This window comes from Octopus sinensis, linkage group LG5, assembly GCF_006345805.1.
Source record: "Octopus sinensis linkage group LG5, ASM634580v1, whole genome shotgun sequence".
NCBI classification, from domain to species: Eukaryota; Metazoa; Mollusca; class Cephalopoda; order Octopoda; family Octopodidae; genus Octopus; species Octopus sinensis.
In genome coordinates this window covers 75,165,557-75,180,478 of record NC_043001.1, presented here as the reverse complement: position 1 = coordinate 75,180,478, position 14,922 = coordinate 75,165,557, and the positions used below count along the sequence as shown (strand labels likewise).

Genomic DNA, 14,922 nt, shown 5'->3' with positions numbered 1-14,922 from the left:
GGGAAAAGAAGCTTTTGAGTTTGTTGGTGTCTAAAGAGTATCTAAAGCGTATGTAACTGCTGGGATTACGTTTGCGGAAACCCCCCACAGTCTTCGCATTTCCTTAGCGAAGTCATCGAATTTATCTATTTTCTCCTGTCCTCTGACCGCTACATTCATATCAGCAGACAGCCACAACTATGATGATTCACTCGTTTAACATCTACTCCAGAATGATTATTATCTGGCCGTCTTGTTTGAATTTCATAGTCAGTCTGTATATTAAGGTCCCTTATGACCCTAAATAGTTCGTTCTCTGCCACACTCTCTGGTTGGTGTTGGTAACAGTTTCGGTTTACTTTAAATCCCTTTTGCCGTAATACGTCCCGGTTACATAATTGTGTATGCGTCTATACTTCTGTGCAAATGGACCACAACAATTTATTATGTGCAGAATGTGCTTAGTACCTCAATAGCTCTGTCTACTCTTGCCTTAACGACATTCATTTCTAATGACTGACGTTTGGTCCTTCCGTTTCTTTTTTCGGCTCTCTATTCTTCAGCCATAATCAAGATTTATCTGTTGCAACATCCTACTTTTATTTGAGATCCTGACAGATCTCTTCTTTTCCCTAGATACTTTTCACTCGTTTTCTTTTTCTCATATTCTTCCACAGTTCCCACACCTTCTTCTTCTTCTTCTTCTTCTTCTTCTTCTTCTTCTTCTTCTTCTTCTCATTATTGTTGTTATTGTTGATGTTGTTATTATTTACGATACTAGGTAGTAGAATTGTTAGAGCGTCAGACAAAATTCCCTAACGGCTTCTTTTTCCAGCTCTTTACGTTCTCAGTTGAAATTTCGTCCAGATCGACTTTGGTTTTTATCCTTTTTGAGTCGATAAAGGGAAATACTAGTGAGAGAATAGATTTAATCCGCTATTGGCCTGCTTGCTAAAAATTTTAAACAATTTCTACACCGTGATCGACTTTGCTTATCATCCTTTCGGGGTCTATAAAATAAATACCGGTCAGGTACTGGGGTCGACATAATCGTATTTTTCCCTCCCCTCAAAATCTGCACTCCTGTCACAAAATTTAAAGTTATTATAATATTTATTATCGTTATTATTATTATTGTTGTTGTTGTTGTTGTTGTTATTATTATTATTATTACTATTACTATTACTATTATGATTGAGTGAGAGAGCAGCGCATTCCACCAGTGACACTTGGGTAAAATATACGAAACCCAGTATACCCATCATGACTACCCGTCTGATAAGGATACACCACGTACATGCATCACAACCATATGTGCGCAACATGGTGAACTCGTATCAAGATAAATAGCGCATGACCTTGTAGGTGGGGCCAAGTTATAACTTTCTTCAAATTGAGTAGCCAATCTCGCTCGAAAGATCACTGAATAAGGGTTATTTGAGGATGTTTAATGAAATACCCATGTTTGCAGAAGTGACTTATTCAAATCCCAAAGAATTCCTCTGAACACATGGCTATGATATTCCCTCACTGCTTCTGCTCGTGATCAGAGATGTACAAACCGTCAGCCACCAAAAGACATGGTCAACTGATTAAGGTCAATCAGCTGATGGTATTTGTTGTAGCCCATCTTTTATACCAAGATAAAAAAATATACATGATAACACTCCCAATCAGTTAAGATCAGAAGCCATGAAAACCAGTGCCTGGTTCTGCACCAGGGTATGTCGACTTTGCCTTTCATCCTTTCGGGCTTGATAAAATAAGTATCAGTTGAATACTGGAGTCGATGTAATCGATCTATCCCCTCCCCAAAAATCTCAGGCCTTGTGCATATAGTAGAAAGTATTATTATTGTTGTTGTTGTTGTTGTTAAGGTGGTGAGCTGGCAAGACTGTTACCACGCCGGACAAAGTGTTTAGATGCATTTCTTTCAGCTTTACATTCTGAGTTCAAATTCTGCCGAGATCGACTTTGCCTTTCGTCCTTTTGTGATCGATACTAGACAAGAATTGGGGTTAATGTGATGGATAGCCCCCTCCCTCCCCCAAAATGGCAGGTCTTGTGTTTATAGTACAAAGGATTATCATTCTTGTTATAGTTATTGTTGGTCTTGGTTTGCGAAACACATCAAGAGTCTCTTTTCTTGAACGAAAATTGGGTACGTCATGAAAAATAAACTCAAGAATGTGAAGGGTAAACAAAGAGAGGGAGAGAGAGAGAGAGAGAGAGAGAGAGAGAGAGAGAAGGATAGAAAGAAAGAAAAAAGAGAGAGGAGATAACATAATCATAGATCCAAGTCTTACTAATCTTTGTGACGTACCGATGGCTATCTTTATTGGTAACATACCAGCGACCTTACAGAAATAGTTATGTGTGAAGAAAACAGGAAAAGGAATTATTGTTTCTCTGAAGTTACAGTTGCTGCGGTGAAAACTATATTTGATTCTACCAAGTTTTAACAGAGGTGAAAATAAATACTTAAGTGCCTATCCTGACTGAAACATTTAGTTTGATAATCATGTGACGAACGGTCTTCATATAATATAAATACAAAGGCTTTCATTTTAGCTATCATATTCTTGGGAAAACCCTGATTGTAGCTTCCATTCTCTTTTCAATAATCGTCATCTATACTATAATAAATAAAAGCTGTTTATTAATTAACTTGGAGTATATAACATCTATTGATAAAGAGGGCAATTATTTAAGTCTACGCTATCTAGAATATTCTAAGTAATTCCAATATTAATATATATTTTTATCAAAATTAGATTTTAAAGTTTCTTTTATTAATGAATATCTGAAATGTATTTAAGACATTTACTTAAAATATAACATCATTTAATAAGCTTACAGAATAATTCAATTTAAGTTTTATTTTTCTTTATTTTCATTTGTCGTTCGATTTCTAGTATTGTATGACAATTTATTTTATATTTTCAGGCTCACCACCCACAATGCCGAGCCGTAGAACCATCATTGGCTAACTAACAATGTTTCTTAGTTCTTATTTTTTATTAATGAATAAAACTATTTATGTTTAATTATCCCATCGTGCATTGCGCATTTGTTTTGTTTGTTATTAATAACGTGTACGGAGAACAGAAAAAAAAACAAAGTAATTATAGACATATGTGTGTCAAGCCAATAATTAATAAGCGTACATCAGCAAATAATTTGCTGATTTCTATGAACAAGAACCAAAATTCTCGCTTTGATCCGGAGTACCTTCGACCTCGAAGATATGCATGTGCCTAGACATAGATACACTCTTATGAAACATGAACGAGTACATATATATATATATATATATATATATATATATATATATATAGAGAGAGAGAGAGAGAGAGAGGAGAGAGAGAGAGAGAGAGATAAGAAAGTTGGTTTGTTAAAGCACGTGGTTGAATATATAGAAAATGGTAAAAAGTGAAAAAACTACAGAAGGCTTAAAGGTTAAAAAATATATATATATTTGCGTCAATATGTCTGAAGAATATTAAAAACAGTTTTCTTACAATGACATAATTTAGAAGAAAGACCGGTTCCGCGTTTAGCTTTTCAAATTTCTTGCGACGTTATGTTTATCTTGAACAGAGTTATCTTTATGTTTATGTTTAAAAGAGTTCTAAATAAGGGGAAGTAATGAGTGATTTCTTCCGGTATAAGGGAGATAATCGCTTAAAATTAAAAAAAAATTTTTTCCTTTCCCTTGGTGTGAATTTCTCTGTATCAGTATGTTGGCATGGTTAAGTCTGGGCTTGTACTTTTAAATGGAGAATGTTTCCTTGTTTAGTCTAATTTGTGTTGATGATCCGATAGCACATTGGTAAAATGGAAAGATTAAAATTTGTGGTAGTAGTTGTTTTGCGCATTTCTCAATGTGCTCACTAAAAGGTATCATTCTGTATTCTGGGAATGCAATCTGTTGTCCATGCAGTGTGCATCTACGTCTGAGTGATAGTCCCGTGGATCCCACGTAGTCTTGGTGGCAGCCCGAGCATTTTATGACATAAATTATGTTTTCAGAGGCACAAGTAAAGTTAGATTTGATCTTGAATTTCAGTCCCTCTTTAAAGAGGAATTCTGATCCTTCTAGCAGGTTTGGACATGTTGCACAGTTCGATCTACCACATTTTTTTTACTTTTGCATCCGTAATTTCAGAAAACAATTTTGCCTTTGTGAGAATCTTTTTAAGTGATTTAGGTTGTTTGTAGCTTTTAATGATTTGGTGTATGTTTAGAATTTCCTTTAATTTGGGGTCCTTATGAAGTATTGGTAAATTCTGGGTGATGATGGTGAAGGCTTCTTTGTTTCTGGGGTTGTATGTAGATATGTAAGGTAGTATTTTCGGGGAAGGTGTGTTGTTGTGTTGAACTTTTCTTAAAGTTTCTATGTTGATTTCTGTTGCACGTCTGATCCCATCCTCTATGAGTTGAGCTGGGTAATGTCTGTCAATTAGGGTGTTTTTGAGTTCTTGCAGTCTAAAGTTCCTGGTATTTTGTTCTGACACTATTGTGCAAATCCTTCTTGCAAGGTTGAAGGGGATGTTTGTTTTAGTGTGTCTTGGGTGGCATGAATTAAAAAGAAGGTATTGTTTGGCGTCTGTGGCTTTGTAAAAAATGTCTGTTTCTATTTTAAGGTTAATTTTTTTAATTAGTATTAGAACGGGAGCTCCTTTTGGTTGTATTCCATTGTGAACTGTATATTTGGGTTTATGCTGTTCAATAGGTTTTTAAATTTTAGGAGTTTATCTGTGTTTTCATTCCAGAGTATAAAACAATCGTCTAAGAATCGTTTCCAATTCTCTTTTATGTATTGAGAAAGGGGGTTTCCAAAGATTGATAAAGATTCCTGGTAAATGATTATTTCCATGTAGCCCATTGTTAGGTTCGCAATGACTGGTGCTGCCCTTGTACCCATAGCAATTCCGGATTTTTGACGGTAAAATGTATTGTCAAACATGAAGTGGTTATTATGTAGGATGAATTCAATTGATTTAGTAATGAATTCTTTACTGATCCTTTTTAGTATTTCTTCCGGAAATTGGTCCAGCCAGAACTGTATTGCCTCTAGTCCATAATTATGAGGTATACTGGTATACAAGTTAACTACATCAAATGAAACCAGGATTGTTTCTTCCTTGGCTTTTTTTGGGAGGTGGTTTAACATATCTAAGTCATCTCTGATATGGCTATCGATATGTTTAAGGAAGGGTTTCAGGAGGATGTCCATAAATAGACTTAGTCTGTGTGTTTCACAGGTTGGGCCAGCTACAATGGGTCGTAGTTTTAGGTCCCCCGGGTTAGGTGTGTGTATGTATGTCTTTGGTGATTTTTTAATGGTTTCATTTATAATTTGGCTTTTATGCATTTTTGGCAGACCATAGAAAAGGCTAGGTTTGCATTTAAAGTTTGTTAGAAAGTCAATCTCTTTGGTTGTTAGTTCCTTTTCATGGGTTTTAATTAGTGAAGATAGAGTTTTCATTATTTTTTGTGGGGTGTGGTTGGTAATTTTTTCATAATGTAGGTCGTCATCAAGCAAGGGTATTACAAGATTTCTATAGTATGATGTATCCATTATTACAACTGCATTTCCCTTGTCTGCTTCCTTAATGGTTATATCCTCATCATTTTGAAGTTCTATCAGTTCCTTCCATTGTGTAGTGTTAAAATTTGAGTTAACTTTCTGTTTATGTATAGTATGGTAGGGAAAGTTCTCAATGTGGTTACAGAATTCATCAAGATCTTTATTTCTTCCTCTGTGTGGGATGTGTTCACTTTTGTTCTTGACTAGTGATTCATCTTCAGTATTGAAACTGGTTGATGCTTCTGCTAGTCTTAATTTTCTGCAAAATTCTGTTATATTATCCTTGATTTCATTTAGGTTGGCTCTGCGTGGAGTTGGTGTAAATTTGAGCCCTTTTGAGAGGATGTCAATTTTTATGTTAGAAAGAGGTTTGGTTGAGAGATTGATTATCTTCGGTTTTTCCTTATTACTAGGTTCCAGCCTGTGTCCTGGTGTCTCTGGTCCCTGGCTAAAGAATGTTGGGTGTAATTTTGTTTGTATGAGTTGTCTGTGAGGTTGTGTGGTATTGGGTCGGGGGAATGGTGGTATTGTTGTCCCCGATCGTTGTGTGTGTGTGGGAATCTATGGTTGTTTTTGTTTGTGGTGTGTGTAAAATTTCTGTATGTGAAATATTTTTGTTTCAAACTGCTTGTATGTGGGATGTTGCTTGACATAGTGTTGTTTTGCGTTTTTCTTGTATATATATATATATATATATATAATATATATATATATATATATATATATACATATATATATATATATGCGTTGTTTTGCGTTTGTCTTGTGTGTGTATATATATATAATATATATATATATATATATATATATAATAATATATATATATATTATATATATATATATATATAATAATATATATATATATATAATATATATATATATATATATATAATATATATATATATATATATATATATATATATATATATATATATATATATATATATATATATATGCGGAGGCGCAATGGCCTAGTGGTTAGGGCGGCGGACTCGCGGTCGCAGGATCGCAGCTTCGATTCCCAGACCGGGCGTTGTGTGTGTTTATTGAGCGAAAACACCTAAAAGCTCCACGATGCTCCGGCAGGGGGTGGTGATCCCTGCTGTACTCTTTCACCACTCTTTCTCCCACTCTTTCTTCTGTTGGCCTGCTCGCTTAGCCAGCGGGGTGGCGTCATTCGAAGGCTAAAACAATGCGAACGCATTGTGACCAGCGATGTGTAACAACATCTGATGGTCTGGTCGGTCACGTGATCACGTGATATATATATACGCATTGTCTAGAAAGATTAGTTGTTATTAGATTATTAAAGATTAGTTATTATTATTTGCGGTTGCAGTAACCGTAGACAAAATACAACAGCAGTTAGCTTGTTCGTGTCTGATTCTGCCGGAACGTATTAGGAATGGACATGAAAATCATAGTCATCATAAAAATTTTTAATTACCAACGATCATTCTAGTTATCATATGTTTCAAAGGTTAAATTTGTGATTTTGTGTGTAGGTATTTGTATGAGTCATGCAATGAATATGTTTATGCGTGCGTATGTGTGTGGACGTGTGTGTTTGTACCGGCAGTTATTACCGACGATCATCTAGCAATCTTTCATTTTTTTTAATCACTAAAGTGCGGTCATGCTGCGGCGTCGTTTCGAAGAATTTTTACTCGAATGGATCGCCCCCAGCATTTCTATCTTTTGTTAGAAGGAGGAAAACACATCAACACCGAATGTTAAGCGGTAGCAGTGGACAAACACACACACTGTCTCTCTCTCTCTCACACACACATACATATATATATATATATATATATATATATATATATATATATGTGTGTGTGTGTGTGTGTGTGTGTGTGTGTGAGTATTTATATATATATATATATATATACATATATATTTATATTTATATATTCATATGAATATATATTATTTATTTATTTAAAGATCACAATACATGCATAAAAGCGCTACTAATAGTTTCATATGCAGAGAAAATTCAAACACATTCTTCAGGCACAAACCACACATCAAAACGAACTAACGAAATTGAATAATAGAAGAAACGTGAAAAAACTGAGAAAGTGACATATAGGAAACTCAGAAACTAAACAACAGAAAACGGAAAACAAAAACACAAAACCTAAAATGTAAAAAGTAAAAAGGCAAAGAGCTATCCTCCTTAGACCTTAAATGATAAGGCTGGAAAGATATCTAGTCAGTCAGGAATAGGCGAAATTTTCAAATTCTTCAAAATATATTTACACATATGCGAGCAACGACTGAAAAAATCTGACCTGGTGTTGTATAGAGGGTTAGGGATTTTAGAGCTGAACAGGATCTGTGCTCTTTCAGCCAACCAAAATCTACATTTGTTTAATCCATTCACATAAGGTATGGATTTCTCAATTAGTTTTCATTTAATCCCATGCAGTGTTTCATTTTCTTTCAAAGTTCATATGTAGCTAGACAACATAGTAGCTTTACTTTTGTTCCTATGCGGAAGGAGGCCATGTAATTAACATAGCGATTTTTAAATTCACCTTCACACAAATCAATATAGGTGTTCTTATCACTTTATTATTATTTGCGGTTGCAGTAACTTCTGCCTCATATATGGTAGATTTAGTCATACATTGTTGGTCAAATGGACAAGGTCCTGGATTGCGACAGTTGCAACTGGATTTAGGCCCTTGGTATTGACCACGTGTAACGATACTCTTCATACTGGGGTAGCAGCTGTAGGATAATTTCATAGAACGCCTATTAAATATTTTCCTGTATCTGTGAGTTGCTGGAAAGCGTTTGTTTAGGAGAGAAAAGAATCTTTTACCAATGTTAGTTTTTATACTAAGGGAAAAGAGAGAGGCGAACCAAATAATTTTCCTCGGCCAGATTTTAGGTTTCTTATTACTATTCTGATTAATACTAGAGTGGTTATATACTACTTTATCTTTGATGTCAGTAGATCTATTATTAATATTTTGATTATTATTAGGGGGATTACATAGGGCGGTGAGCTGGCAGAAACTTTAGCACGCTGGGCGAAGTGCTTAGCGGTATTTCGTTTGTCTTTACGTTCTGAGTTCAAATTCCGCCGAAGTCGACTTTGCCTTTCATTCTTTCGGGGTCGATAAATTAAGTACCAGTTGCGTACTGGGGTCGATCTAATCGACTGGCCCCCCTCCCCCAAAATGATGGACCTTGGGCCTAGAGTAGAAAAGATTATTAGAGGGACTACATATTAATTTATCTTTGAAGCTACTATTGGCTAGGTCCTTGTAATAGGGGGAAGCTTTCTCGAAAATTTCTTTAGAAAACGTGAGGTTAGACACTCTGTTACTAATATTAGCTTTCGGGTTTTTAAATATTACAGGAGGGTGACAAGACTGTTTATGTATATATGCGAGTTTCTCATTAGGTTTATGGAAAGGTTCATACGAGAACTTTAGATCTAGGAAAACATCTAAATAATCAATTATAGAGAGATTCGTAGCTACTGTAATTGTAAGTCTTAATTGATTAAAGGTAGAAATAAGCTGCTTTCTAAATATATCAAGGATGTGACTATCACACTCATGGGAAATACCAAACCGTCGTCACGGTATAGGCCAACGTCATGAGATGGGTATCTATATCTCAATGTGTTTAATGCAAATAAACCCAGAAAATCACAGACGCCAGCACTATCATATGACCCCATAGATACATCAAATTGTTCGTTTGGGTGAAAGAACACAGATCCTGTTCAGATTTAAGATCCCTAACACTCTATACAACTCCAGGTCAGTAATTTTCTGTGGTTGCATGCATATGTTTAAATATGTTTTGAAGAATTCGAAAATTCCACCTATTCCTGACTAACTTGATATATTCCAAGCCTTATCATTTAAGGTTTAAGGAGGATAGCTCTTGTACCTTTTCACTTTTTATTTCTTACATTTTGTTTTTTGTTTTCGTTTTCCCTTGTTTACTTTCTACGTTTCCTATATACTTCCTTCTCAGGGTGTGGGTGTGGTCTGTGTTTCTGTGTTTGTCCTCACCACCGCAAGACAGTCATTGTTATTTTCTGTCCCCCTAATCTAGTGGTTCAGCAAAAGAGACCGATAGAATAAAAACCAAACTTAAATGTAAGTACGGGCGTCGATTTATTGACTAAACTCTTCAAGGTAGTGCCCCAGGATAGCCGCAGTCCAATGACTGATACAAGTAAAAGGTAACTGAGTTTATGCGAGCAATTAGGAGACCAAAATTCATTGTTAGACGAGATTTTAAATTCTAAAATCAAAAAGGTAGATAACTGCAAGTAGATGGATTGATTAAAATTTTGTAGGTATATGGTCGGAATCTTTTTATTATCCTCTCTAAGTATGCCAAATATAGAAATAATATCAAAACCAAATCAGAATGAGGGAATCCAGGATTAAATCAAGGATCTTTAGGTCAGTCAAATGCGCTTTCAACTGGGCTGTTTATTAGCGGATGACCTCATAATTTTAAGATTGTATACTGTCTATCATCCAGTAAAATGAGAATATTTTGTTAACTTATATCAAATGAAATGCATAAAATTGCGGATAGAGTAAGACGACATTCCTAATTAAAAAGTAATTCAAAGATATTTGGTATTAATATTATAATTAAGTACTGCCTCGTGTTTTAGGATTGATAGGGCCGGTTATTCTCTTCCATAGAGTATAAGTGGCCAAGATTACATTTCCCCTGAACAGTACACTAGTTCGCTGCAAGGTTACCCATTTACAGCAGAGTGAAATGATGCAACGTGAAATGAACTGTTTTGTTCAAGAACACAACGCGTCGCCCGGTCCGGGAATCGAAAGCACGATCTTTCGATCGAGACTACATCCTAACCATCAGACCATGTAGCCTCATATACTGATGCTATAGCTGGTTTAATTATTCTTTCTCTTACACAACAACTTGTACTTTTGAATAAGTGTTTTTGTAGTTTGGGATTTTGTTCCTGCTATTAAAAAATGTCACTTTCTGAAATCCATACTGCTTCCCTACTTTGAAAGGAGGTATTTCCGAATAATTCTTATTGAATTAAGTAAACAGATTTTCTGAGCTGCATCCGCTCCCAGATCAAGATCTAAATTTCTGGGGTTTGTTCTCAAAAACTTTCTTACATTTCCCAAAGCTTCAACGATAATTGGCAGTATCATAACAATGCTAACTTTTTAAATGCTCTTTGTTCTTTTAACTAACTCTGGTATCAAATAGGTATACCACAATGATAACTAAACGTAGTTCCTTCTTATCATCGAGTTAGGAGAATATAACTCAAGGATTTTACTCATGGACAAGATGCGGCATGCAAGAAGAAAGAATTAGGTGTGGACAGCCTTTATGACGACCAACTAGAGATCCTTGAAAAACTGGGGCAAGACTTGAAAGAACAAAAGACCGTAACGTCACTTAATTTAACAACATTGGATCGAACCAAGTAACGAAGTTTAAGAAAGAATATTAAATGTACACAGTGTGATTGATAAGTTTTTCTGTGAAAATATTAAAGATACCAACACATTGGTATTAGTGGGTAATAATGTAAATCCGGAAAAGAACAAAAGGAAGATCAGTAGATGCCTTGGTGAAAAAGGTGGATACTAATAAAGATAAGTGGTTTTTGGAAATAAAATTAGAGTAAATTAAAGAAAGAAGACAGAAGTGGAACGGAGGGAATATATCAGTAAGATAAATAGAAAAAATTAGTACTACGATTCAAGAACCAAAATAGACAGCAAAAGCAAAATCTGCTAAAACCAGAAAATCGAAGAAGGGAATCACAAATAGAAACAAAAGTGCATTTCTCACTCAAACTAAAAGCCGTATTATAACATATGAGTGAACTTGAAGAAAACCAGTTGTTTGGGGAAGAAATTTGTGAAAAAAAATACCAAGTACACTAATAAAATATTGTGGATAAAGAAAGTAGGAAATTGCGTTGAAAATGTTGATGCGCCAAAAGTTTCACAGAAAGAAATATTTGAAAGCAATTAGAAAAGATAGCAAAGTAGGGAACTGCTGGACCGGATCAAAGACTCTACACGTTTCCGTGGTGATACAACTAAGAGAGCGTGTGTCAAAGGTAGTGGTGTGTATTGCTGGAGTAAACAAAAGGAAGAAATTGGCTGACACTGAATGACAATATGAAAGGAACTTCTACTCGAAATAGCCGATCTGTTACATGCTTACAACAAATCAAAGGCTATAGTTGCAGTTGCGTAGCTACAGTGTGTGCTACTCGGGATAGCTCTTGAGTGCTCGAAATTGACAGACAAAAGTCTTCAGAATATTTCTTAGATGGGTTAATTAAACAATCTATTTCATGTTCTAGTTAACTAAACACGTAGATATTTCATGCTCCGATTAACTAAACATATTGGTCACGTTGATATTGCATGTTCTGGCTTAACTAAACATGTAGATATTTCATGTTTTGGTTAATTAAACACGTAAATACTTCATTTTCTGATGAACCAAACATGTAAAACAAGTAGATGTTTCATGTTCTGGTTAAGTAAACACGTAGATATTTATTGTTCTGGCTAACTAAATACGTAGATATTTCATGTTCTGGTTAACTAAACATATAGATATTTCCAATTTCTACTTTAACTTTTTAATATTTCATGTTCTACTTAATTAAACACGTTGTGACGTTTATTTTAGATGAATGTTTTGTAGATTGCTTAAAGTAACACGTAGATAGTTTACTTTGGTATACTTTTATGGTGAAGAATTTTTATTTTTGTTTATGGTTCATATTTACTAAATTTACACTGGCAAGTGTAAAAGTAACTCTACTGCTTACTTCACAATATAACACTTTAATAAAGATGTAGCAGGAGTAGCTACAAACATTCTTCTTATTGATGTAGAGTAAATACTTTTTAAAGGTCATTGTAGAATATTAGTCAATACAAGCCAAATCAATAGTCAATTCGATCTTTTTGAGATGGTTAATATTAAGTTCCAGAAACTTTATCGAAATTCTAATTAACGACATCCCATATAGATCGCACATAGATATTATTTCAAACAACACTGGGAGAAACAATTGATTTAGCGAGTATTCATAAAGTTCACACTCTCATCTGAAACATGCATCTTGACGTAAAATATGTTGATCTGGAGAAATTTACTGCCAGATCAATTTTGTAAACAAAGTAATATCTGCTAAATCTTTTGATGTGAAAAATATTTCTAAAAAAATAGTAATGCTGGTAATTAATTAGAATAAAGACATTTGATTTATGGGTTGTTCGCTTTATTAACGTTTGTTATCAAGAGAATATTGACTGAGCAATAAATGAAAATAGTAGGACAAATGATGGAGTCATTCATATACGCAACACTTTTTTTTTATACCAGCAAACTAAGTTTCCTTTTGATATCAAGTGTGCACCTGTAATTTTTCAGAACTTAATGGCTACACTTTTCTCTGCTATCACTTCTATGGCTGTACATGGACGACGTCATTATTTTAGTTATAACGGTGGCGAAATCTGATTATAATAAGTTCAATAGAAAATAAGAACATGGTTTTCCTTTCTTTATATTTAGTTTCTGTTCATAGTAAATTATCAATATTTTGGATACACCAGTTTTACAGATAAAGATGAACACATCCTCGAACTATGTACAGTGTGTTTATATATATATATAATATATATATTATATATATAATATATATATATATATATATTATATATATATATATATATATATATATATATATATATATATATACAAAGAAGTAAATATATGGCACAACGAAGTACCGATATTTACTGGAAATAGCGAACGTAATAATACGACGCTAATGTATAGCTTCACCGCGTATGTACTAGCAAAAATGCGTGTGTGCAACAAACTAGAAAAAATTGTCTTACTTCCAGGGAGAGCATCTGAAAGATGAAATACCTGGAAAAGGATAATGTGGGACCTGTGCAGGTTTCAGATTTTTCAAGATATGTCTGCCGCCCATAAACTTGATCTATCTTCATCAGCCAAACATATACCACGACAACCTTTCAGATGTTACCACATTAATACCATTACACTCGACTGAAACGCCGAAACGCTAACAGCACGAGAACGGTGAAGAAGTTTCGATAAATTAGTAATGCAATACTAGAGTATTGCTTTCCAGTAAAGAATAGCCCGTGAGGGAAAAATATACAAAGAAGTAAATATATGGCACAACGAAGTACCGATATTTACTGTTAGCGTTTCGGCGTTTCAGTCGAGTGTAATGGCATTAATGTGGTAACATCTGAAAGATTGTCGTGGTATATGTTTGGCTGATGAAGATAGATCAAGTTTATGGGTGGCAGACATATCTTGAAAAATCTGAAACCTGCACAGGTCCCACATTACCCTTTTCCAGGTATTTCATCTTTCAGATGTTCTCCCTGGAAGTAAGACAATTTTTTCTAGTTTGTTGCACACACGCATTTTTGCTAGTACATACGCGGTGAAGCTATACATTAGCGTCGTATTATTACGTTCGCTATTTCCAGTAAATATCGGTACTTCGTTGTGCCATATATTTACTTCTTTGTATATTTTTCCCTCACGGGCTATTCTTTACTGGAAAGCAATACTCTATTATTGCATTACTAATTTATATATATATATATATATATATATATATATATATATATATATATATATATATATATATATATATATATATATATATATATATATATATATATATATATATATATATATATATATATATATATATATATATATATATATATATGCATGTATCTATATATGTGTATTTTTATATATAGTAATAATAATAATAATCTTTGGGTGGAATTTATAAATGATTTAATGCATTGCTACGCACGTTTCCACATATCACATGTTACTTAAGATCATAGTCCGCATTCCTGAAATGATTGCAGTACAGTCCGTAGTATCCATGAATATTGTGTAGATCATGTTCATGAATTCATTTCTTCCGGCGATATGGCATTAACATATATTTATATATATGTGTGTGTGTATGTGTGTGTGTGTATGTGTGTGTGTATGTGCATATACATTTGCTTGTTTGTATATATATATATATATGTGTGTGTGTATGTGCATACATATATGTATACATTTATATGTATATGTGTGTGTATGTGTGTTTATGTGTGTGTATGTGTATATGAACTAATGCATGTATGTAGGTAGGTAGGTATGTAGGTATGTATGTATGTAGGTAGGTAGGTAGGTATGTATGTATGTATGTAGGTAGGTAGGTAGGTAGGTAGGTAGGTAGGTAGGTTTGTAGGTAGGTAGGTAGGTAGATAGGTAGG

At 34.2% G+C, this 14,922-nt stretch overlaps 1 protein-coding gene across 1 annotated transcript in view; it reads left to right on the top strand.

Moving 5' to 3' along the window:
• The window catches only part of LOC115212325 (deleted in malignant brain tumors 1 protein-like), a 97,022-nt gene extending 93,983 nt beyond the window's left edge, over positions 1-3,039 (top strand). Inside the window, exon 29 of the mRNA XM_029781189.2 lies at positions 2,926-3,039. Coding sequence (XP_029637049.1) covers positions 2,926-2,969 — 44 coding nt within the window. The 3' untranslated portion in view covers positions 2,970-3,039. The remainder of the gene's footprint in view (positions 1-2,925) is intronic.
• The last annotated feature ends 11,883 nt before the right edge of the window (positions 3,040-14,922 follow it).